The 27,329-nt window shown below is 45.7% G+C and overlaps 1 protein-coding gene across 5 annotated transcripts in view; it reads right to left on the minus strand.

The window, feature by feature from the left end:
* The window catches only part of LOC135006096 (uncharacterized), a 227,549-nt gene that overhangs the window by 45,826 nt on the left and 154,394 nt on the right, over positions 1–27,329 (minus strand). For all 5 annotated transcript variants that reach the window (XM_063951991.1, XM_063951990.1, XM_063951989.1 and 2 more), the window contains 5 exons: positions 26,679–26,740; positions 26,147–26,175; positions 23,285–23,355; positions 22,591–22,646; positions 3,215–4,652 (listed from right to left, as the gene is read on the minus strand). In XM_063951991.1, the coding sequence (XP_063808061.1) occupies positions 3,215–4,652; positions 22,591–22,646; positions 23,285–23,355; positions 26,147–26,175; positions 26,679–26,740 (1,656 nt within the window). The remainder of the gene's footprint in view (positions 1–3,214; positions 4,653–22,590; positions 22,647–23,284; positions 23,356–26,146; positions 26,176–26,678; positions 26,741–27,329) is intronic.

Below are 27,329 nucleotides of genomic sequence, written 5' to 3' on the forward strand. Positions count from 1 at the left end.
TAAATTTTCCCTGAACCTGCCTCCCTCCAGTTTCCACTTTCAATGTGTGCCTCTGTCCCTCCTCCCCATGAGTGTCTCTGTCCCTCATCCTCTCCACATCTGTGCCTCTGACTCCTGTCAATTTCTTTTTTTCTTGGTCACGTTATCCCACCTTTCTCCCAATCCCATCTGTTCCACCTTCTTCTCCTATCTGCCCCCAACATTCACTTTCCTCTTATGCCATGCCTCCCCCCCCCCCCGTATCTTACACTTCTCCCCTCTCCCTTATCTTACACTTCTACACCCTATATGTCTTTCCATCCTCATCTTCTGACTGCTGTACATACTGTAGTACCGTACCATGGTGTTGGCTGTCAATCTGAAGAGGTGTGGATGAAGGAAAGCACAAACAAGTTCAACGCCACATATCTGAATCTAAGGGTGGCATGTAAGTACAGTTCTCATTTGTTAAATAACTCAGCACTCCACGCTACACTTTTGCACCCTCCGTGCCTTGGGAGGTGGGATGGAAGAGGGCTCCCTGCATGATCCACTTGTACTGGGCCCCATGATTCAGGATGGCAGCCCTGGTCATGGCAAGCCTAGGTCGCACAATTTTGTAACTGCCCCCCTCACTTGGCATTCCTGAGTTAAAGCAGTGTAAATAAAGGCTATGGGGGTAATTCAAGATGACTTACTGCAGAGATTGCTAGATGCCATTGCATTTCTGCTAAACTTTTCAACTGGTTTTATTTTACAGGATTTTAGCCTGGCAGATGTGCAAAAAATCAAGATGGACAACCAAAGGTCAACAATCATATTTAGGTACTGTAGGTGATTTGGCATATAGAAAAAAAGCACTTATTTAGATAAACAAAAGTAAAGTAGTCAAGGAAAGCAAATAGCTTTTACTTCCAAGGTATGGGAAGGGCTGGTTCAAGGTGATGCTAGCTTAGATTGTTAATAAATAGATGTACAGTATTGTAATATGTAGAATTTAGGTGTTTGCATTGCACCTACCTGTTGTAATTTACTCCTAAGAATGTCCAGTAGATTCTGGAATTTCCGTGAGCTCTCCCTAATTCCCACGAGAGAAGCAACCCCTTCTAGGATCTTATCCTACTACATAGAGATGTGGGCACGCATTGATGATGCAATTTCTTGCAAATTGCTCATCATGAACCTGCCCTTTTTAGTGTGACAATATTGAAGTCATTATACAGCAGGGGCAGTGACATGATGAAGCAGATCTCACTGACACACTACTTGCACTTGCCACTTGGACCTCCTCTTTTCGACATCCCAGAGGGAAGGTCTAAAACTCTGCAAGTATGCCTAAGCATTATCCAGTGTCGGACTGGGGCATGAAGGGCCCACCAGTGGAAAGCAGTGTTAGGGACCCAAGTATAAAGGGTGTGGCCAGCCACCAGAGGGGGTGTGGCCATCTGACAGTACATGTATGATTATGTATTGTAGTGAATACACCCTAATCCCGGAAATGCAGTATAATGTAACATACTGTATGTATAATTTAGCACAATATGTTGACCCTATTTATATATGCCACCTTAACGCACTGTACATGTTATAGGGGACCCTGGTACTGACCTGCCAGTGTCTATTATTTATTTATTACCAGTTATTTATATAGCGCACACATATTCCGCAGCGCTGTACAGAGAATATTTTGCCCATTCACATCAGTCCCTGCCCCAGTGAAGCTTACACTCTATATTCCCTACCACATGTAAACGCACACATTCACGCTAAGGTTAATTTTGTTGGGATCCAATTAACCTACCAGTATATTTTTGGATTGTGGGAGGAAACCGGAGTACCCGGAGGAAACCCACGCAAGTACGGGGATAATATACAAACTCCACACAGTTAGGGCCATGGTGGGAATCGAACCCATGACCTCAGTGCTGTGAGGCAGTAATGCTAACCATTACACCATCCGTACTGCCCCTCTATAACTCAGTAAGCACTGCATTTTGTCTACTACTGATAAAATACATGCCATTATAAAAAAAATTAAACTAAGCTCTTTTATTGGGATGACTTCTATGTAGAGCTACAATGCCATTCAAATCACTGGCAGGAACTGTGTTCATTATCCTAAATCCATAGCCAACAAGAGGATGAAACAGGGGTGTGTCGTGACCACCTACTTTGATTGGCGGGGGGTGAATCTTGGTAAAGTTCTATGGAAGTGAACTAAGCACCAATGTTCATCAGTGATGACGATCTACCAGGTAAATTACCCTCTAATAGAGTAACAGTATATAATATGAGTGCACTATCTGGAACCTCATCTCCTAAGGAGGTGGTGGGCACTCAGGCATTGGGGCGCACTTGGGATTTACCTTGCACATTTATGGGCCAGTCTGACCCTGGTATCACCTAAGTACTACAGTAAAGTATACAATTTCTATTATGGCTAGGTATGTCACACCAAATATGGATAATTCCATGTATGAGCAAGAAGCTCCTGAAACAGTTACATATCTATATACCAGTCCCTTCTCAAATCCAGTCCTCGGTATACACTAACAGAGCATGTTTTCCAGGTATCCTTACAGAATCACAAGTGAAATAATTAGAACGACCTGTGGGCCTTGTACAATGTCAGTCGGAAGTGGCGTCGGAATGAAGGGGGAGGGGGGGACAAGGGGGCATGCCCCCTTCCCCAAATACGACAGGTGCAGGCGCAGGTGAGGGGGGAGCGCTTACCTCCGATACCTGTGGTGACCTTTTTAAAAAAAAAAGTCTGCTGGTGCACAGCCGCAGCGTGCTAAGCTGTGCGCTGCCCAAGCCGGCTCTTCACTGATGCATTACTGGGAGGGGGCATGGCCATGCTGAGACTGCCTCCTCCCAGTAATGCATAAGTGAAGAGCCGGCTTGTCCAACACACAGCATAGCACACTGCAGCTGTGCGGCAGCAGACTTAAAAAAAAAAAAACAAGTCACCACAGGTATCGGAGGTAAGCGCTGGGGGGAGCGCCAATATGCATGTTTTTCTGCGCCCCCCCCCCCTCCCCTCCCCCACCTCAAAACATTCTGGTGCCCCTGTCAGTCGGTAATGAAAATACCTGTGGTCCAGCATGGAAATTTGGTAAATGTGCACTGTTGGTGAGTCCCACGGACTGGATTTGAGAAGCACTGTTATATACTGGACAATTCAGGGCAGTCTAAGGTGTGACCTACTTGAGAACATAAAAAAATCTTCACAAACCTGTTACAAGTTTTGCTGACATATCTGATATCGTCTCTGGACTGAGAAAATATGAAAGTCGTGCTTCTTTATCTGTTTCTGGTGCACTGACATCAGGACATGTAAAAGCTTGAGGTAGATCTTCCAAAGATGTGTCATCTATGCCATTGAGACTTGTGGTTGGTTGTTCAACATGTACATCTTGGGCAATAGGAGAGACTAACAGGCATGTTCCTGATGCAACACCATATATGTTTTGTGCAAGAGGAGAGACTGATGGGCATGTTCTTGATGTGCCAACATGTACATCTTGTGCAAGGGAAGTGACTAATGGACCTGTTCCTGATGTGTCACCATATACATCTTGTGCAAGAGGAGAGACTGATGGATATGTTTCTGATGTGCCACTATATACGTCTTGTGCAAGAGGAGTGAATGATGGACATGTTCCCGATGTGCCACCACCTACATCTTTTGCAAGAAGAGAGACTGATGGATATGTTTCTGATGTGGCACCACATACATCTTGTGCTAGAGGAGAGACTGATGGGCAGGTTCCTGATGTACCCAAAAGTCCATATTGTGCAACAGGAGAAACTGAAGCATATGTTCCTGATATGCCGACATGTCCATACTGTGCAAGAGGAGAGACTGATAGACTTGTTCCTGATGTGCCACCATATACGTCTTGTGCAAGAGGAGAGGCTGATGGATATCTTTCTGATATGACTTGTGTATTGGAGATCTTAGTTGATTGTTCATTTAAAAGCGTCAATTGGCGTATCAGCTGTACAGCAAAAGGTGTGAAAACATTAGGATAAACCCCAGCCTTTTCATCGGTTGAGCTATTATAGTTGATGTAGCCCATAGGTTCTGTATGTGATGACTTATTAAAAAAGTTCTCCGGCTTTATCACCGGTATATCTTCACCATCAAAAGAACCTACAAGCTGTGCCACATACGTATTTTCACTATATGAAGAATCTATAGGTTGTGTGGCTGGCCTATCTTTACCACTGATAGAGATTATTGGTTGTGCTGTTGACTCGTTACCATCACAATAATCTATAGACTGTACAGCTGGTCCATCTAAATAATGATCAGCACTTGTGGATCCATCAAGTGAACTCATATGGGATCTGCCATTTGTATTAGTGGTGTTTGGGGGCCGTGTGATTAATCTTCTTCTCAGACGTGAAAGAATTTTTATTTTTTCTTGTTTTTCTCTTATATTACGAAAGGCAATAGTCTCTTTAACTGAACAGCCAACAGTTTGCTCTTCTAAGCACTGTTTTATTACAGGAGACGTTCTTGAAGGACTTGAAATGACTGTGTCGACAGGAACATTAGTAGCAGGCTGCTCCTCTGGACTCATTTCTAATAACGGATCAAAAGACGGTGCTTCGTCTGTGACTACTGTATTTCCAGTCATTTTATCGTCTTCTTCCATGTCTTCTTTCTGAAAGAAATTTAATTCCACTAAGAATATTTCTGTATGCTTCAAACCCAAATTTATGAAGTTTAGAAATCTATATATATAAGCAATACTAAACCTCAATAATTACCTGGAAAAAAAACCCAAGCTTTAATTTAAGCAGAATAAAAAAATTAAAATAAAAGCTAAATGTCTTAGTTAATAATGTGGTACTCATGTTAGAAAGGTTTACATGTTATTTCTCAAACTTGCATGAAAAATGTTAACAAGCAGTCACTTATATTTAATACATATTACAAATGTTTATAGGATAAGGCCCAAATGTACAGTAATAGCGGATGAATTGCAGGCTAAAGCAAGATGTTGATGATTTACCTGGTAGATATAGAGCAGCAATTTTTTTAAAAGGCAAAACGAGTTTTAAAATACCGGCTAAACCGCTAAAATCTCACTTCTGTCCAAGAATAAGCATTAAATTAAAGAAAACGTTAATTTGTAATAAAGTAGAGTTCTAATATGATGCCCAAAAATAAGATTTTACTCACCGGTAAATCTATTTCTCGTAGTCCGTAGTGGATGCTGGGGACTCCGTAAGGACCATGGGGAACAGACGGCTCCGCAGGAGACTGGGCACTCTAAAGAAAGATCTAGGACTATCTGGTGTGCACTGGCTCCTCCCCCTATGACCCTCCTCCAAGCCTCAGTTAGGAACTGTGCCCGGAAGAGCTGACACAATAAGGAAGGATTTTGAATCCCGGGTAAGCCACACCAATCACACCATATAACACGTGATAGGAACCCCGGTTAACAGTATGATAACAATTGGAGCCTCTGAAGAGATGGCTCACAACAAAACCCGATTTTTGTAACAATAACTATGTACAAATATTGCAGACAATCCGCACTTGGGATGGGCGCCCAGCATCCACTACGGACTACGAGAAATAGATTTACCGGTGAGTAAAATCTTATTTTCTCTGACGTCCTAGTGGATGCTGGGGACTCCGTAAGGACCATGGGGATTATACCAAAGCTCCCAAACGGGCGGGAGAGTGCGGATGACTCTGCAGCACCAAATGAGAGAACTCCAGGTCCTCCTCAGCCAGGGAATCAATTTTGTAGAATTTAGCAAACGTGTTTGCCCCTGACCAAGTAGCTGCTCGGCAAAGTTGTAAAGCCGAGACCCCTCGGGCAGCCGCCCAAGATGAGCCCACCTTCCTTGTGGAATGGGCTTTTATTGATTTAGGCTGCGGTAATCCTACCGCAGAATGCGCCAGCTGAATAGTGCTACAAATCCAGCGCGCAATAGACTGCTTAGAAGCAGGAGCACCCAGCTTGTTGGGTGCATACAGGATAAACAGCGAGTCAGTTTTTCTGACTCCAGCCGTCCTGGAAACATAAATTTTCAGGGCCCTGACTACGTCCAGCAACTTGGAATCCTCCAAGTCCCTAGTAGCCGCAGGCAACACAATAGGTTGGTTCAAGTGAAAAGCTGAGACCACCTTCGGGAGAAACTGAGGACGAGTCCTCAATTCTGCCCTATCCATCTGGAAAATCAGATAAGGGCTTTTTCAAGACAAAGCCGCCAATTCTGAAACCCGCCTGGCCGAAGCCAGGGCCAACAGTATGACCACTTTCCACGTGAGATATTTTAATTCCACAGTCTTGAGTGGTTCGAACCAATGTGATTTCAGGAATGCCAAAACCACATTGAGATCCCAAGGTGCCACTGGGGGCACAAAAGGAGGCTGAATATGCAGAACTCCTTTGACAAAAGTCTGAACTTCAGGCAGTGAAGCCAGTTCTTTCTGGAAGAAAATCGACAGAGCCGAAATCTGGACCTTGATGGACCCCAATTTGAGGCCCAAACGTCACCCCTGCTTGCAGGAAGTGTAGGAATCGACCCAGTTGAAATTCCTCCTTCGGGGCCTTCATGGCCTCACACCAAGCAACATATTTCCGCCAAATGCGGTAATAATGTCTTGCGGTGACATCCTTCCTGGCTTTGATCAGGGTAGGGATGACTTCCTCCGGAATACCCTTTTGCTTTAGGATCCGGTGTTCAACCGCCATGCCGTCAAACGCAGCCGCGGTAAGTCTTGGAACAGACAGGGTCCCTGCTGCAGCAGGTCTTGTCTGAGCGGCAGAGGCCAAGGGTCCTCTGCCAGCATCTCTTGACGTTCCGGGTACCAAGCTCTTCTTGGCCAATCTGGAACCACGAGTATGGTTTTCACTCCTCGCATTCTTATTATTCTCAGTACCTAGGGTATGAGAGGTAGAGGAGGAAACACCTAAACTGACTGGTACACCCACGGTGTCACTAGAGCGTCCACAGCGATCGCTTGAGGGTCCCTTGACCTGGCGCAATATCTTTTCAACTTTTTGTTGAGGCGGGACGCCATCATGTCCACCCGTGGTCATCCCCAACGGTTTACCCGCATTTGGAAAACTTCTGGAAGAAGTCCCCATTCTCCCGGGTGTAGGTCGCCCATCGGAGAATCCTTGTGGCTTCTGCCATCGCCATCCTGCTTCTTGTGCCGCCCTGTCTGTTTACATGGGCGACCGCCGTGATGTTGTCTGATTGGATCAGTACCGGCTGGTTCTGAAGCAGGGGCCTTGCTTGGCTTAGGGCATTGTAAATGGCCCTTAGCTCCAGAATATTTATGTGAAGCGAAATCTCCTTGGAAATTTCTTCCCTGTGTGACTGCACCCCAGCCCCGAAGGCTGGCCTCCGTGGTCACCAGGACCCAGTCCTGTATTCCGAATCTGCGGCCCTCTAGTAGATGAGCCCTCTGCAGCCACCACAGCAGCGACACCCTGTTTCTTGCCGACAGGGTTATCCGCTGTTGTATCTGTAGATGGGACCCGGACCATTTGTCCCACAGGTCCCACTGGAACGTCCTTGCGTGGAACCTTCCGAATGGAATTATGCTTCGTACGAAGCTACCATTTTTTCCAGGACTCGTGTGCTTCCACTGGAAGAAACACTCTTTTCTGGTCCGTGTCCAGAATCATTCCCAGGAACAGAAGACGTGTCGTCGGGACCAGCTGTGACTTTGGAATATTGAGAATCCAGTCGTGCTGTTGTAGCACTTCCCGAGAGAGTGCTACCCCCACTACCAACTGTTCTTTGGACCTCGCCTTTATCAGGAGATCGTCCAAGTACGGGATAATAAAAACTTCCTTCTTGCGAAGGAGTATCATCATTTCGGCCATTACCTTGGTAAAGACCTTCGGTGCCGTGGACAACTCCAACGGCCGCGTCTGGAACTGATAGTGACAGTCCTGTACCACACATCTGAGGTACTCCTGGTGAGGAGGGTAAATGGGGACATGCAGGTACGCATCCTTGATGTCCAGGGAGACCCTGTAATCCCCCTCGTCCAGGCTCGTAATAACCGCCCTGAGCGATTCCATCTTGAACTTGAATCTTCTGATATAAAAGTTCAAGTATTTTAATTTTAAGATGGGTCTCACCGAACCGTTCTGTTTCGGTACCACAACCATTGTGGAATAGTAACCCCTTCCTTGCTGAAGGAGGGTCACCTTGACAATCACTTGTTGTGATTATAGTGTTGAATAGCCACCAACACCGCCTCCCTGGCAGAGGGAGGTGCCGGTAAGGCAGATTTTAGGAAACGGCGGGGGGAAGAACGTCTCGAACTCCAGCCTGTACCCCTGAGATACTACTTGAAGGACCCAGGGATCCATGAGACAGAGCCCACTGGGCGCTGAAATTTCTGAGACGGGCCCCCACCGTACCCGGGTCCGCCTGAGCAGCCCCAGCGTCATGCTGTGGACTTACCGGACGCAGGGAGGACTTCTGCTCTTGGGAACTAGCTGTGTGCTGCAGCTTTTTCCTCTACCTTTGCCTCTCGGCAGAAAGGATGAGCCTCTAGCCCTCTTGCTTTTCTGGGGCCGAAAGGACTGTACTTGATGATACGGTGCTTTCTTTTGTTGTGGGGTAGCCTGTGGCAAAAAAGTCGATTTCCCAGCAGTAGCTGTGGAAACGAGGTCTGAAAGACCATCCCCAAACAGTTTTACCCCCTTATAGGGCATAACTTCCATGTGCCGATTCGAGTCGGCATCGCCTGACCATTGCCGAGTCCATAACCCCCGTCTGGCGGCAATGGGCCTAGCGCTTATTTTTGATGCCAGCCGGCAAATATCCCTCTGTGCATCACGCATGTATAAGACCACGTCTTTTATATGCTCTATTGTCAGCAACATATTGTTCCGACAGGGAATCTGACCACGCAGCGGGAGCACTGCACATCCATGCCGAAGCAATGGCTGGTCGCAATATAATGCCCGAGTGTGTGACTATATCTTTCAGGGTAACCCCCTGCTTTTTATCAGCAGGTTCCTTCAGGGCGGCCGTATCCGGAGACGGTAGTGCCACCTTTTCTGATAAGCGTGTAAGCGCTGTATCTACCCTATGGGGTGTTTCCCAACGTGACCTATCCTCTGGCGGGAAAGGGTATGCTGCCAATAACCGTTTAGAAATTATCAATTTCTTATCGGGGGAAGACCACGCTTCCTCACACACCTCATTTAATTTCTCAGATGCAGGAAAAACTACTGGTAGTTTTCTCTCACCAAACATAATACCCTTTTATGTGGTACCTGGGGTATTATCATAAATGTGTAATACATTTTTCATTGCCTCAATCATGTAACGGGTGGACCTATTTTGAGGGTACACTAGTCTCATCGTCGTCGATACTGGAGTCGGTATCCGTGTCGACATCTGTTTCTGCCATCTGAGGTAGCGGGCGTTTTTAGAGCCCCCCATGACATTTGAGACGCTGGAACAGGCACAAGCTGAGTAGCCGGCTGTTCTGTGTCGTCGACCTTTTGTGTAAGGAGTTGACACTTTCACGTAATCCTTCCATAATTCCAACCACACCGGTGTCGATCCCGCAGGGGGTGACATCACATTTACAGGCATTCGCTCCGCCTCCACCTCATTATCCTCCTCATACATGTCGACACAGCCGTACCGACACACAGCACACACACAGGGAATGCTCTGACAGAGGACAGGACCCCACAAAGCCCTTTGGGGAGACAGAGGGAGAGTATGCCAGCACACACCAGGGCGCTATATATCACAGGGATATCACATATAAAGAGTGTTTTCCCTTATAGCTGCCTATATATATTGTATACTGCGCCTAAATTGTGCCCCCCCTCTCTTTTTAACCCTTTCTGTAGTGTATTGACTGCAGGGGAGAGCCAGGGAGCTTCCCTCCAACGGAGCTGTGAGGGAAAATGGCGCCAGTGTGCTGAAGGAGATAGCTCCGCCCCTTTTTCGCGGACTTTCTCCCGCATTTTTATGGATTCTGGCAGGGGTTAAAAAGCACCTATATAGCCTCTGGGGCTATATATGGTGCCAGTTTGCCAGCCAAGGTGTCAGTATTGCTGCTCAGGGCGCCCCCCCCCAGCGCCCTGCACCCATCAGTGACCGGAGTGTGAGGTGTGCATGAGGAGCAATGGCGCACAGCTGCAGTGCTGTGCGCTACCTTGGAGAAGACAGAAGTCTTCAGCCGCCGATTTTCCGGACCACCTTCTTGCTTCTGGCTCTGTAAGGGGGACGGCGGCGCGGCTCCGGGAACGGACGACGAGGTCGGGTCCTGTGTTCGATCCCTCTGGAGCTAATGGTGTCCAGTAGCCTAAGAAGCCCAAGCTACCACCACTTAGGTAGGTTCGCTTCTTCTCCCCTTAGTCCCTCGATGCAGTGAGCCTGTTGCCAGCAGGTCTCACTAAAAATAAAAAACCTAACAAACACTTTCTTCCTAGGAGCTCAGGAGAGCCCCTAGTGTGCATCCAGCTCAGCCGGGCACAGAAATCTAACTGAGGCTTGGAGGAGGGTCATAGGGGGAGGAGCCAGTGCACACCAGATAGTCCTAAATCTTTCTTTAGAGTGCCCAGTCTCCTGCGGAGCCGTCTATTCCCCATGGTCCTTACGGAGTCCCCAGCATCCACTAGGACGTCAGAGAAATACAATTAGACCAAGCACTTGGAGATTAAATATCTCCTAGACATGCATTTTTAAACGGCGATCGGATCAGATACCAAATGTATTTATTTATTACCAGATTAATTATATAGTGCACACATAGGGGGCTATCCAGAGAAGGACGCAGCCGCTGCGTTCGCATGCAGCGGCCATGTCCATCGGATCTGCGTGGCCAGTCACCATGCGGCCACATCCCGGAAAGATGTGTCTGGACCGTTTTTAGGGCAGCTGTGCAACGTCGCATGTAACCTCTTCGGAAAAAAAATGGCGCTGGAGCGCCTGCCAGCGCAGCCAGGCTGTACAGGCAGGGGTTGTCCTCAAATCAATGCGTTCGCAAATTAAAATGTGCGGGCGCAACACTCATGCTGGACAGCCTTGCCCTGTGCTGTAGGAGCTCACAGGGCTCACTACAGCCATGTCCCCTGATATTTACCCTCCTCTTCCACAGTCAAAATAGCAGTGTAGTTACTGATTGCCCAGACAGTTGCTGATTTTCACTTCACAAAGCTCAATGCTTTGTGTACAGAACTCTATTGTATGCAGACAGTGCTCAGTGCTCACTGCAGTGCAGCACTTCCTTCTCTCATGGTCCTTTCCCTAGTAATAGTGACGGGTTCACTACGGCTGGCCGGCGGTCGGGCTCCCGGCGACCAGCATACCGGCGCCGGGAGGCCGACCGCCGGCTTACCAACAGTGTGGCGAGCGCAAATGAGCCCCTTGCGGGCTCGCTGCGCTCGCCACGCTACGGGCACGGTGGCGCTGAGCGCGCCACACTATTTTATTCTCCCTCTATGGGGGTCGTGGACCCCCACGAGGGAAAATAAGTGTCGGTATGCCGGCTGTCGGGCTCCCGGCGCCGGTATACTGAGCGCCGGGAGCCCGACCGCCGGCATATAGAAGACCACCCAATAGTGACGATGCTCAAAAGGAACGTCCATCTCCTGCTGGTACCTCCTCAAGAACTGTTAACAAAATTTGTTTTAATGTTTATTATTAAATTATTGTTAAATAATTTTAGATAAGTCCTAATTAAATTTAAAGTTTTAGAGTTCAAATTCATTAATTTGAAAAAAAAAATCACATATTATACTGCATCTAAAAAAGACATTTAAATATGTGTTTTAAACAGATGTCCTTTACCTAATTAAATCATTAAAAAAAATCTACAATTTAGTAGAGATGAGCGGGTTCGGTTCCTCGGAATCCGAACCCGCCCGAACTTCATGTTTTTTTACACGGGTCCGAGCGACTCGGATCTTCCCGCCTTGCTCGGTTAACCCGAGCGCGCCCGAACGTCATCATGACGCTGTCGGATTCTCGCGAGACTCGGATTCTATATAAGGAGCCGCGCGTCGCCGCCATTTTCACACGTGCATTGAGATTGATAGGGAGAGGACGTGGCTGGCGTCCTCTCCATTTAGATTAGAAGAGAGAGAGTGAGATTGATTTGAGACAGAGACACTTGATTTACTGGAGCTTAGGAGTACTGTAGAGAGTGCAGAGTTTAGTAGTGACTGACCACAGTGACAACCAGACAGTGCAGTTTTATTTAATATAATCCGTTCTCTGCCTGAAAAAAACGATACACAGTGACTCAGTCACATACCATATCTGTGTGCACTGCTCAGCCCAGTGTGCTGCATCATCTATGTATATATCTGACTGTGCTCACACAGCTTATAATTGTGGGGGAGACTGGGGAGCAGTGCCAGTTATAGGTTATAGCAGGAGCCAAGAGTACATATTATTAAAATTAAACAGTGCACACTTTTGCTGCAGGAGTGCCACTGCCAGTGTGACTGACCAGTGACCTGACCACACTGACCACCAGTATAGTTAGTAGTATACTATATTGTGATTGCCTGAAAAAGTTAAACACTCGTCGTGTGACTTGTGTGGTGTTTTTTTTTTTATTCTATAAAAAACTCATTCTGCTGACAGACAGTGTCCAGCAGGTCCGTCATTATATAATATATACCTGTCCGGCTGCAGTAGTGATATATATATATTTTTTATATCATTATTTATCATCCAGTCGCAGCAGACACAGTACGGTAGTTCACGGCTGTAGCTACCTCTGTGTCGGCACTCGGCAGTCCATCCATAATTGTATACCACCTACCCGTGGTTTTTTTTTCTTTCTTCTTTATACATACATACTACATCTCTTTATCAACCAGTCTATATTAGCAGCAGACACAGTACAGTAGTCCACGGCTGTAGCTACCTCTGTGTCGGCACTCGGCAGTCCATCCATAATTGTATACCACCTACCCGTGGTTTTTTTTTCTTTCTTCTTTATACATACATACTACATCTCTTTATCAACCAGTCTATATTAGCAGCAGACACAGTACAGTACGGTAGTCCACGGCTGTAGCTACCTCTGTGTCGGCACTCGGCAGTCCGTCCATAATTGTATACCACCTACCCGTGGTTTTTTTTTCTTTCTTCTTTATACATACATACTACATCTCTTTATCAACCAGTCTATATTAGCAGCAGACACAGTACAGTAGTCCACGGCTGTAGCTACCTCTGTGTCGGCACTCGGCAGTCCATCCATAATTGTATACCACCTACCCGTGGTTTTTTTTTCTTTCTTCTTTATACATACATACTACATCTCTTTATCAACCAGTCTATATTAGCAGCAGACACAGTACAGTACGGTAGTCCACGGCTGTAGCTACCTCTGTGTCGGCACTTGGCAGTCCGTCCATAATTGTATACCACCTACCCGTGGTTTTTTTTCTTTCTTCTTTATACATACATACTACATCTCTTTATCAACCAGTCTATATTAGCAGCAGACACAGTACAGTAGTCCACGGCTGTAGCTACCTCTGTGTCGGCACTCGGCAGTCCATCCATAATTGTATACCACCTACCCGTGGTTTTTTTTTCTTTCTTCTTTATACATACATACTACATCTCTTTATCAACCAGTCTATATTAGCAGCAGACACAGTACAGTAGTCCACGGCTGTAGCTACCTCTGTGTCGGCACTCGGCAGTCCATCCATAATTGTATACCACCTACCCGTGGTTTTTTTCTCTCTTTCTTCTTTATACATACTACAACTCATTATCAACCAGTCTATATTAGCAGCAGACACAGTACGGTAGTCCACGGCTGTAGCTACCTGTGTCGGCACTCGGCAGTCCGTCCATAATTGTATACCACCTACCCGTGGTTTTTTTTTCTTTCTTCTTTATACATACTACATCTCATTATCAACCAGTCTATATTAGCAGCAGACACAGTACGGTAGTCCACGGCTGTAGCTACCTCTGTGTCGGCACTCGGCAGTCCATCCATAATTGTATACCACCTACCCGTGGTTTTTTTTTCTTTCTTCTTTATACATACTACATCTCATTATCATCCAGTCTATATTAGCAGCAGACACAGTACAGTACGGTAGTCCACGGCTGTAGCTACCTCTGTGTCGGCACTCGGCAGTCCGTCCATAATTGTATACCACCTACCCGTGTTTTTTTTCTTTCTTTCTTCTTTATACATACTACATCTCATTATCAACCAGTCTATATTAGCAGCAGACACAGTACGGTAGTCCACGGCTGTAGCTACCTCTGTGTCGGCACTCGGCAGTCCATCCATAATTGTATACCACCTACCCGTGGTTTTTTTTTCTTTCTTCTTTATACATACATACTACATCTCATTATCATCCAGTCTATATTAGCAGCAGACACAGTACAGTACAATAGTCCACGTCTGTAGCTACCTCTGTGTCGGCACTCGGCAGTCCATCCATAATTGTATACTAGTATCCATCCATCTCCATTGTTTACCTGAGGTGCCTTTTAGTTGTGCCTATTAAAATATGGAGAACAAAAATGTTGAGGTTCCAAAATTAGGGAAAGATCAAGATCCACTTCCACCTCGTGCTGAAGCTGCTGCCACTAGTCATGGCCGAGACGATGAAATGCCAGCAACGTCGTCTGCCAAGGCCGATGCCCAATGTCATAGTACAGAGCATGTCAAATCCAAAACACCAAATATCAGTAAAAAAAGGACTCCAAAACCTAAAATAAAATTGTCGGAGGAGAAGCGTAAACTTGCCAATATGCCATTTACCACACGGAGTGGCAAGGAACGGCTGAGGCCCTGGCCTATGTTCATGGCTAGTGGTTCAGCTTCACATGAGGATGGAAGCACTCAGCCTCTCGCTAGAAAACTGAAAAGACTCAAGCTGGCAAAAGCACCGCAAAGAACTGTGCGTTCTTCGAAATCCCAAATCCACAAGGAGAGTCCAATTGTGTCGGTTGCGATGCCTGACCTTCCCAACACTGGACGTGAAGAGCATGCGCCTTCCACCATTTGCACGCCCCCTGCAAGTGCTGGAAGGAGCACCCGCAGTCCAGTTCCTGATAGTCAGATTGAAGATGTCAGTGTTGAAGTACACCAGGATGAGGAGGATATGGGTGTTGCTGGCGCTGGGGAGGAAATTGACCAGGAGGATTCTGATGGTGAGGTGGTTTGTTTAAGTCAGGCACCCGGGGAGACACCTGTTGTCCGTGGGAGGAATATGGCCGTTGACATGCCTGGTGAAAATACCAAAAAAATCAGCTCTTCGGTGTGGAAGTATTTCACCAGAAATGCGGACAACATTTGTCAAGCCGTGTGTTCCCTTTGTCAAGCTGTAATAAGTAGGGGTAAGGACGTTAACCACCTCGGAACATCCTCCCTTATACGTCACCTGCAGCGCATTCATAATAAGTCAGTGACAAGTTCAAAAACTTTGGGCGACAGCGGAAGCAGTCCACTGACCAGTAAATCCCTTCCTCTTGTAACCAAGCTCACGCAAACCACCCCACCAACTCCCTCAGTGTCAATTTCCTCCTTCCCCAGGAATGCCAATAGTCCTGCAGGCCATGTCACTGGCAATTCTGACGAGTCCTCTCCTGCCTGGGATTCCTCCGATGCATCCTTGCGTGTAACGCCTACTGCTGCTGGCGCTGCTGTTGTTGCTGCTGGGAGTCGATGGTCATCCCAGAGGGGAAGTCGTAAGCCCACTTGTACTACTTCCAGTAAGCAATTGACTGTCCAACAGTCCTTTGCGAGGAAGATGAAATATCACAGCAGTCATCCTGCTGCAAAGCGGATAACTGAGGCCTTGACAACTATGTTGGTGTTAGACGTGCGTCCGGTATCCGCCGTTAGTTCACAGGGAACTAGACAATTTATTGAGGCAGTGTGCCCCCGTTACCAAATACCATCTAGGTTCCACTTCTCTAGGCAGGCGATACCGAGAATGTACACGGACGTCAGAAAAAGACTCACCAGTGTCCTAAAAAATGCAGTTGTACCCAATGTCCACTTAACCACGGACATGTGGACAAGTGGAGCAGGGCAGGGTCAGGACTATATGACTGTGACAGCCCACTGGGTAGATGTATGGACTCCCGCCGCAAGAACAGCAGCGGCGGCACCAGTAGCAGCATCTCGCAAACGCCAACTCTTTCCTAGGCAGGCTACGCTTTGTATCACCGCTTTCCAGAATACGCACACAGCTAAAAACTTCTTACGGCAACTGAGGAAGATCATCGCAGAATGGCTTACCCCAATTGGACTCTCCTGTGGATTTGTGGCATCGGACAACGCCAACAATATTGTGTGTGCATTAAATATGGGCAAATTCCAGCACGTCCCATGTTTTGCACATACCTTGAATTTGGTGGTGCAGAATTTTTTAAAAAACGACAGGGGCGTGCAAGAGATGCTGTCGGTGGCCAGAAGAATTGCGGGACACTTTCGGCGTACAGGCACCACGTACAGAAGACTGGAGCACCACCAAAAACTACTGAACCTGCCCTGCCATCATCTGAAGCAAGAAGTGGTAACGAGGTGGAATTCAACCCTCTATATGCTTCAGAGGTTGGAGGAGCAGCAAAAGGCCATTCAAGCCTATACAATTGAGCACGATATAGGAGGTGGAATGCACCTGTCTCAAGTGCAGTGGAGAATGATTTCAACGTTGTGCAAGGTTCTGATGCCCTTTGAACTTGCCACACGTGAAGTCAGTTCAGACACTGCCAGCCTGAGTCAGGTCATTCCCCTCATCAAGCTTTTGCAGAAGAAGCTGGAGACATTGAAGGAGGAGCTAACACGGAGCGATTCCGCTAGGCATGTGGGACTTGTGGATGGAGCCCTTAATTCGCTTAACAAGGATTCACGGGTGGTCAATCTGTTGAAATCAGAGCACTACATTTTGGCCACCGTGCTCGATCCTAGATTTAAAACCTACCTTGGATCTCTCTTTCCGGCAGACACAAGTCTGCTGGGGTTGAAAGACCTGCTGGTGAGAAAATTGTCAAGTCAAGCGGAACGCGACCTGTCAACATCTCCTCCTTCACATTCTCCCGCAACTGGGGGTGCGAGGAAAAGGCTCAGAATTCCGAGCCCACCCGCTGGCGGTGATGCAGGGCAGTCTGGAGCGACTGCTGATGCTGACATCTGGTCCGGACTGAAGGACCTGACAACGATTACGGACATGTCGTCTACTGTCACTGCATATGATTCTCTCAACATTGAAAGAATGGTGGAGGATTATATGAGTGACCGCATCCAAGTAGGCACGTCACACAGTCCGTACTTATACTGGCAGGAAAAAGAGGCAATTTGGAGGCCCTTGCACAAACTGGCTTTATTCTACCTAAGTTGCCCTCCCACAAGTGTGTACTCCGAAAGAGTGTTTAGTGCCGCCGCTCACCTTGTCAGCAATCGGCGTACGAGGTTACATCCAGAAAATGTGGAGAAGATGATGTTCATTAAAATGAATTATAATCAATTCCTCCGCGGAGACATTGACCAGCAGCAATTGCCTCCACAAAGTACACAGGGAGCTGAGATGGTGGATTCCAGTGGGGACGAATTGATAATCTGTGAGGAGGGGGATGTACACGGTGATATATCGGAGGATGATGAGGAGGTGGACATCTTGCCTCTGTAGAGCCAGTTTGTGCAAGGAGAGATTAATTGCTTCTTTTTTGGGGGGGGGTCCAAACCAACCGGTCATATCAGTCACAGTCGTGTGGCAGACCCTGTCACTGAAATGATGGGTTGGTTAAAGTGTGCATGTCCTGTTTATACAACATAAGGGTGGGTGGGAGGGCCCAAGGACAATTCCATCTTGCACCTCTTTTTTCTTTTATTTTTCTTTGCGTCATGTGCTGTTTGGGGAGGGTTTTTTGGAAGGGCCATCCTGCGTGACACTGCAGTGCCACTCCTAGATGGGCCCGGTGTTTGTGTCGGCCACTAGGGTCGCTTATCTTACTCACACAGTCAGCTACCTCATTGCGCCTCTTTTTTTCTTTGCGTCATGTGCTGTTTGGGGAGGGTTTTTTGGAAGGGCCATCCTGCGTGACACTGCAGTGCCACTCCTAGATGGGCCCGGTGTTTGTGTCGGCCACTAGGGTCGCTTATCTTACTCACACAGTCAGCTACCTCATTGCGCCTCTTTTTTTCTTTGCGTCATGTGCTGTTTGGGGAGGGTTTTTTGGAAGGGCCATCCTGCGTGACACTGCAGTGCCACTCCTAGATGGGCCCGGTGTTTGTGTCGGCCACTAGGGTCGCTTATCTTACTCACACAGTCAGCTACCTCATTGCGCCTCTTTTTTTCTTTGAGTCATGTGCTGTTTGGGGAGGGTTTTTTGGAAGGGCCATCCTGCGTGACACTGCAGTGCCACTCCTAGATGGGCCCGGTGTTTGTGTCGGCCACTAGGGTCGCTTATCTTACTCACACAGTCAGCTACCTCATTGCGCCTCTTTTTTTCTTTGCGTCATGTGCTGTTTGGGGAGGGTTTTTTGGAAGGGACATCCTGCGTGACACTGCAGTGCCACTCCTAGATGGGCCCGGTGTTTGTGTCGGCCACTAGGGTCGCTTATCTTACTCACACAGTCAGCTACCTCATTGCGCCTCTTTTTTTCTTTGCGTCATGTGCTGTTTGGGGAGGGTTTTTTGGAAGGGACATCCTGCGTGACACTGCAGTGCCACTCCTAGATGGGCTCGGTGTTTGTGTCGGCCACTAGGGTCGCTTATCTTACTCACACAGCGACCTCGGTGCAAATTTTAGGACTAAAAATAATATTGTGAGGTGTGAGGTATTCAGAATAGACTGAAAATGAGTGTAAATTATGGTTTTTGAGGTTAATAATACTTTGGGATCAAAATGACCCCCAAATTCTATGATTTAAGCAGTTTTTTAGGGTTTTTTGAAAAAAACACCCGAATCCGACAAAAAAAATTCGGTGAGGTTTTGCCAAAACGCGGTCGAACCCAAAACCAAAACACAAAACCCGAAAAATTTCCGGCGCTCATCTCTACAATTTAGGAGCAATTTGTAGAAAAAATATTAGCTCATTGCGTGATTAAAGGGTGTGTTATTAAACATATCTCCAAGCAGACACATTTCACACACTGTACTGAGATGCACATATTTTAAAATACTTGCAACTTACAATAAACATGTAATGTGCGCATTTCATGCGACACGCAGTTTAAGGGAAGAGTTTTAGATCCAAAAAAAGCACAACTCTACATGAGGCCTAAAGCTGCAGGAAATAAGTAGTAATCAGGAAGGGGTCAGTATGATTAACCGACAGACACAATACCGACGGTCATAATCCCGGCAGGCATTGATATACAGTTAGAATACCGACACGGTCAAAATACCGACATTCTTGGTGCTGAATTGTTTAAAATGCCGACATAGGGGGTAATTCCAAGTTGATCGCAGCAGGATTTTTGATAGCAATTGGGCAAAACCATGTGCACTGCAGGGGAGGCAGATATAACATGTGCAGAAAGAGTTAGATTTGGGTGGGTAATTTTATTTCTGTGCAGGATAAATACTGGCTGCTTTATTTTTACACTGCAAATTAGATTGCAGATTGAACACACCCCACCCAAATTTAACGCTCTCTGCACATGTTATATCTGCCTCCCCTGTGTCACGATCCAGGTAATTCCTTATTAGTATTTACCTTCCAAATGCCTCCTGAGACTGTCCCAGTGTCCCAAGCCTACGCCTCTTTTTTTCTTTGCGTCATGTGCTGTTTGGGGAGGGTTTTTTGGAAGGGCCATCCTGCGTGACACTGCAGTGCCACTCCTAGATGGGCCCGGTGTTTGTGTCGGCCACTAGGGTCGCTTATCTTACTCACACAGTCAGCTACCTCATTGCGCCTCTTTTTTTCTTTGCGTCATGTGCTGTTTGGGGAGGGTTTTTTGGAAGGGCCATCCTGCGTGACACTGCAGTGCCACTCCTAGATGGGCCCGGTGTTTGTGTCGGCCACTAGGGTCGCTTATCTTACTCACACAGTCAGCTACCTCATTGCGCCTCTTTTTTTCTTTGCGTCATGTGCTGTTTGGGGAGGGTTTTTTGGAAGGGACATCCTGCGTGACACTGCAGTGCCACTCCTAGATGGGCCCGGTGTTTGTGTCGGCCACTAGGGTCGCTTATCTTACTCACACAGCTACCTCATTGCGCCTCTTTTTTTCTTTGCGTCATGTGCTGTTTGGGGAGGGTTTTTTGGAAGGGACATCCTGCGTGACACTGCAGTGCCACTCCTAGATGGGCTCGGTGTTTGTGTCGGCCACTAGGGTCGCTTATCTTACTCACACAGCGACCTCGGTGCAAATTTTAGGACTAAAAATAATATTGTGAGGTGTGAGGTATTCAGAATAGACTGAAAATGAGTGTAAATTATGGTTTTTGAGGTTAATAATACTTTGGGATCAAAATGACCCCCAAATTCTATGATTTAAGCAGTTTTTTAGGGTTTTTTGAAAAAAACACCCGAATCCGACAAAAAAAATTCGGTGAGGTTTTGCCAAAACGCGGTCGAACCCAAAACCAAAACACAAAACCCGAAAAATTTCCGGCGCTCATCTCTACAATTTAGGAGCAATTTGTAGAAAAAATATTAGCTCATTGCGTGATTAAAGGGTGTGTTATTAAACATATCTCCAAGCAGACACATTTCACACACTGTACTGAGATGCACATATTTTAAAATACTTGCAACTTACAATAAACATGTAATGTGCGCATTTCATGCGACACGCAGTTTAAGGGAAGAGTTTTAGATCCAAAAAAAGCACAACTCTACATGAGGCCTAAAGCTGCAGGAAATAAGTAGTAATCAGGAAGGGGTCAGTATGATTAACCGACAGACACAATACCGACGGTCATAATCCCGGCAGGCATTGATATACAGTTAGAATACCGACACGGTCAAAATACCGACATTCTTGGTGCTGAATTGTTTAAAATGCCGACATAGGGGGTAATTCCAAGTTGATCGCAGCAGGATTTTTGATAGCAATTGGGCAAAACCATGTGCACTGCAGGGGAGGCAGATATAACATGTGCAGAAAGAGTTAGATTTGGGTGGGTAATTTTATTTCTGTGCAGGATAAATACTGGCTGCTTTATTTTTACACTGCAAATTAGATTGCAGATTGAACACACCCCACCCAAATTTAACGCTCTCTGCACATGTTATATCTGCCTCCCCTGTGTCACGATCCAGGTAATTCCTTATTAGTATTTACCTTCCAAATGCCTCCTGAGACTGTCCCAGTGTCCCAAGCCTGCATTCCATCTGCACTGTCTGTGTGCAGCATGCTGCATCTCATTGTCATCTGTGATTCCAGCATACAAGCTTCACTACAGATTTTCTCCTGCAATTCCATTCTGCAGATCAGCCTGACTTCCCTGGTGATTACACTCTGCCTGTGTAACCCGACTCTCCAGTGTTAACCCCTACAGCCTACTTTGGATTCTTGTGTTTGAACTTTTGCTTTGCAGTAATCATCCTTCATTCTTCAGTTCCTGCGTACTCCAGTTTCATTCCTCATCTTCCAGTGAACCCCAGCCTCATTTATTGTTTACAGGACTTTCTTCCATATTCCAGGTTACTGGCCTTCACCGATTGTGAACTTAATTAACACGTGTGACTTTATATTATTCTTTTGCACGTTATTTGACTTTTTATTTAATAAAAGCACTTAAGGAATTCCCAGTTGTCGTGGTCACGCCCTCGGGCATTCTTTGCTGCTGTCAATACGTATGTCCAGGAGTCACATAGCTCCTCCTAAATTTAAGTACCCGTCAGCCCCTACAACTGAGGCTCCCAGTCACGGTCCCCAGCCCTCAGTTGTGACACCCTGCAGTGCACATGGTTTTGCCCAATTGCTAACAAAAATCCTGCTGCGATCAACTTGGAATTACCCCCATAGTCAGAATACAGCCATTTGAAATGCCAACATGTTAAAATATCATCCTAAGCTTTTCTGGGGGGGGGGGGCAGTCAATGTCGACATAGGTCAACACACTCAGCTCGGCACACTATTATATTCCCCCTCCAGGTCCACTGGGATGGCAAAGTATGAACAAGTCTGTTTTGAGGCAAAAATTCCTTAAAAACGCATGTCGGCATTTTGACATATCGACATTTCAAATGTCAATATTCTGGCTATGTGTCGGCATTTTGAACATATCTGCATAATGAATGTTGGTATTTTGACCGTGTCGGTATTTTGACTATAGGCCAATGGCTATCGGGATTATGAACGTCGGGTATTGTGTTCGTCAGTAAATCAAGTGCTACCCATCAGGACCAGCCTGACTTGAGGGATTCCATGGGTAATAGATTTAACCTTATCAACTAAAAATGAGAAAATAACTCCTATTTACATCTGAGTGATAGGCTTTTTCGGGGAATTGCAAGTGAGCAAGGATTTCTTATTTTGTGGCTTGTTCTGTTACACTGTGTAATTAAAGCCCTGAAGCCAATTGAATCCACCTTAATTTTATACATTGAAGGACTGTGTGATTTTGCCAATCGCAAGAGAAACCATTAGCAAGAGCAAGGAGTCTTTGTCACAGTATGCAATCAGATGTTAATACCTGCAGATCAGTGCTTCTCTCTGATATTTGCTTCCTGTCCTTTTCTGGAAGTCCACCTATGAAAATGCATTAATAATGAAACAAAATGAATAGTAAAAGTATAGTACATAGGGGTTGATGTATCAATCATGAAAAGAGCGAAGTGGATCTTAAAACACCCACTTTTGTTTAAATAAGTTATATATATGCAGCTAGTCTTTGTTACTTGTCTCATAATTTTGGGAATAATGATTGTGGAATTCTGCGGATATATTATCAAAACTACCACTTGAGCGTGGGTGGGGAGGTGGACCTCCTGTGTACCGGGAGAACTGCTTTAGCAGCGCTATTGAAGTATGTAAGTAGTAATTTCTTGTAGTTGGGCCCTGTAATCAAATGCAAGGACCAAAAGGAATGATCTGTAGCAGGTGGGCCTTTCAGAAAGAATTTAAGTGAGTAATAAATTGGAGAACGAGGTCAGGAAGTAATATTTTCTTTCCACGTGCACTACAGGTGCTATCAAGCTATGTATGCCATGGCATGCTAGCAATTATGGTTCTGACAGATTGGGCATGACAGAGCAAGCTGGGGCCTGTAGTTCTCCACTAAATAAGAATATTAATATATATTTTTTTTAAATTCAGTAAAAACTTAGGTGATGGGGAGTGATATCAGAACATAACAACCAGAACTAAACATGAAATACTGTACTCACTGAGGACATAAGTCTCAAATCTTTTTGGACTCAATAAGGATTCACTAGATTCCGAACTACTTCTAGATGGGCTGAAAAAAAATAATAGTTATTTTAGTACTGAGTGTTTCTCAATGTCCTTACCTTACTCAGATAAAATAACAATACCATATTATACAGTAAATATATCATTTAGTTTTCAGTTTATCTATAGCAGAAATGTAAAAAGGTTTCTTTCCCAGGGCCGTACTGACGGTGGTGCCCCCCCATGTTGCTAAGCCACGAACGTGGCAAGGTTGCCGACTTGACAGTATCACAAAGTGTCTAATTCCCAGCTTCTTACTCCTGCCCCACCTCTTCTGTGATGTAATGATGTTATGTGCACTGGGGCGGTGAACAGACCAGGGTGCAGATGTGCCCTGGTACAGCAGTATTCTTTGTATTAATCTGATAAAACAACAAGCTCTGCGGTATTATCTGCACTGGATACAGCTGTGAGTATAGAAGGAAGCCAGAAGGAATGGAAGCAAAGTATTTTGTTGTAGAACATATGCAGGTCGACCCCTTGAAAGCTGGTTATGACTTATCTTGTTAATCTAATTCTTGTCTAACCCGTACAAACATGGAACTACAAGAAGAGCTCATAGTGCTTCAGGATTGCCACTATGGGGTATATGCAATTCCGGACGAATTGCGTCTTTTTTTCTCCCGTTTTTAAATTCGACACAATTCGACCGTCGAATCCCGGCCGGCGGGTGCCGAAATTCTACATATTCAATTAAAAACGGATTCGACAGTCCCGCTGTCGAAAAACGAACCAATTGACGGATAAGTGCGTCCTGGATTCGACTTTTCGGACGGCCCTAAAATGGTTAAAAAACCCTAAAAAAATTGCGTGGGGTCCCCCCTCCTAAGCATAACCAGCCTCGGGCTCTTTGAGCCGGTCCTGGTTGTAAAAATACGGGGGGGAAATTGACAGGGGATCCCCCGTATTTTTAGAACCAGCACCGGGCTCTGCGTCCGGTCCTGGTGCAAAAAATAGGGGGGACAAAAAGCGTAGGGGTCCCCCGTATTTTTAACACCAGCACCGGGCTCCACTAGCTGGAGAGATAATGCCACAGCCGGGGGACACTTTTATACCGGTCCCTGCGGCCGTGGCATTAAATCCCCAACTAGTCACCCCTGGCCGGGGTACCCTGGAGGAGTGGGGACCCCTTAAATCAAGCCCCCCCCCCCCTCCAGCCACCAAGGGCCAGCGGTGAAGCCCGAGGCTGTCCCCCCCATCCATGGGCTGCGGATGGGGGGCTGATAGCCTTGTGTAAAATAAAAGAATATTGTTTTTTGCAGAAGAACTACAAGTCCCAGCAAGCTTCCCCCGCAAGCTGGTACTTGGAGAACCACAAGTACCAGGAATGCGGGGGTAAAATGGGCCCGCTGGTACCTGTAGTTCTTCTGCAAAGAAAATACCCAAATAAAAACAGGACACGCACACGGTGTACCTGAAAATTTTATTTTCAGGTACACCGTGGATTCTACTTGGAGAAGTGGACAGAGGTCGGCGTGTGAACATAGGTAAGTATGTGTGTGTCGGCATGTATGTAATAAAGTTTTATTTTCACGGTGTGCGTGTCCTGTTTTTATTTGGGTATTTTTTTTTTCAGAAGAACTACAGGTACCAGCGGGCCAGTTCCCCCCCCCCCCCCCCGCACGCTGGTACTTGTGGTTCTCCAAGTACCAGCTTGCGGGGGAGGCTTGCTGGGACTTGTAGTTCTGCTGCAAAAAACAATATTCTTTTATTTGTCACAAGGCTATCAGCCCCCCATCCGCAGCCCATGGATGGGGGGGACAGCCTCGGGCTTCACCGCTGGTCCTTGGGTGGCGGGAGGGGGGGACCCCTTGATTTAAGGGGTCCCCACTCCTCCAGGGTACCCCGGCCAGGGGTGACTAGTTGGGGATTTAATGCCACGGCCGCAGGGACCGGTATAAAAGTGTCCCCCGGCTGTGGCATTATCTCTCCAGCTAGTGGAGCCCGGTGCTGGTGTTAAAAATACAGGGGACCCCTATGTCTTTTGTCCCCCGTATTTTTTGCACCAGGACCGGACGCAGAGTCCGGTGCTGGTTCTAAAAATACGGGGGATCCCCTGTCAATTTCCCCCCCGTATTTTTACAACCAGGACCGGCTCAAAGAGCCCGAGGCTTGTTATGCTAGGAGGGGGGACCCCACGCATTTTTTTTTCAGGATTTTAACCCATTCCCACCCCTTCCCACTGAAAACCATGCTCTCTCTATTAGTCAGTTAAAAAAAAAAAATCTTTTAAAAAATATATAAATAATACTTGTGTCTCCTAATAGACAAACCAAGTACATAATCCCTTCTAATATAAATAGATATGCTATTAGCAATAAAAAAACACAAAAAAACATGTTTTTAATTTTTTTTATTAGATTCTGCCAGCAAAGTGAGGCGGAATGAAATTGACGAAATTACTGTCGAAAAGCACTGTTGTCGAATCGACATTCTTCAATTGAATGTACTTTTGTCGAAAAGCCGCATTTTTACCACTGCAGACATGTCGAATTTTAAAAATGTCGAATTGCAAAAAGTCGAATCTGAAACGTCCGTTTTTTTGTCGAAAAGTACTGTATTGCATTGTCGAATCCAATTCGACATTTTTTTTTGTCGAAATTGCCCCGTTTTTCGACTTTTGCGGCAATTCGACCGCAATTGCATATACCCCTACATCCTTCTGAAATAAAGCAGCAACCTAGAAACTGTCCTGAGCGTAGTACTGGCATCAGACAACGGCCACTGTCGGGATCAACATTTGTCAACTGGCAATTATGGCTGTCAGTGCACTTGCACAATAACCAAGTAAAACTTACCATCTATAAGGAGATTGATGGAGGCCTTCCTACAAATGTAAAAGGAAAATACTTACTTTATATTCATAATAACTCTATATTTTACTTATGACACTCGGGGATCATACAGTAAGTGGGAATACACAGAAATACAAAGCAAATATATTATGGGTGGAATTCAATTGTTTGAAATGTCTGTTGGGTGTCTGTTTTTTCCTGTCTATTAGATAGGACAAAACAGACTCCCAACTGACTTTTCAAACAATTGAATACCCCCCTATAACTCCAAAAGTATGGCGTTTCATGTAAGCTTGTTATCTACATTCCCGCCAACTACTGTTCTCTGCTTACTGCCATATTATGGATACAAACAATTATCACATACATAAGAGGATCAGAAAAGTAGAAGTGGATAGTGGGAAACTTTCCTGCAAGTTACTTGTAAATATACAGTAAAGGAGAACATCACAACATCAATCATCTATTTACAGGTATTGATAAAGTAAGTAGGTTGATGATTGTGCATTAATAACATTTTTTACTATTTACTTACTTTTATTTGTTGAGAAGACTGACTCGTGATAGACTCATCACAGCGTTTCTCGGGTGTCTTTTCTAAAAGTCAGTTAGGAATTAAAAGTTTTCATATATTTCTCATGAAAGCACATTGTACAACATGAAACAGTTTTAATCCTTACAATACACTTGACCATTTTTGTAGATGAGTAGTTGGTGGGCCCATATTTTTGTCCAAAAATATGGCAAGCACCTCAAGTTTATTATTATAATTTAGTTTATTATAACTATTCAGTTCAGTGTTTAGTATTTAGAGTGTGCAAAAAGTATTTATAATAGACCAATAGATCGGTATATTATAAGAACGGGCGCTTGAACAGAGCTGTGTTTCTAAAAGCTGCTGCTATAATAGGTGATAGTCAGTCACCACATGAAAAAACACCAAAGAATATAAAAACAGCGCTACCAGGTGCTGATATTAAATCATTAAAAATATTTAATACAAATAAATTAATAACATATAAACAAATTGAATAAAATAAGCCTCATGAGCCAGTATTATGACCAAACAGTGGATTTATCCATGGACTCTTATTAAGGCCAAATAGTTGTAAGTGTTCCAATGCTTTTGAGATATCGTATCCTGTATGGATATACGTATGATAGTTACCAGATCCCAAGTGGAAAG

This window comes from Pseudophryne corroboree, chromosome 2, assembly GCF_028390025.1.
Source record: "Pseudophryne corroboree isolate aPseCor3 chromosome 2, aPseCor3.hap2, whole genome shotgun sequence".
Taxonomy (NCBI): Eukaryota; Metazoa; Chordata; class Amphibia; order Anura; family Myobatrachidae; genus Pseudophryne; species Pseudophryne corroboree.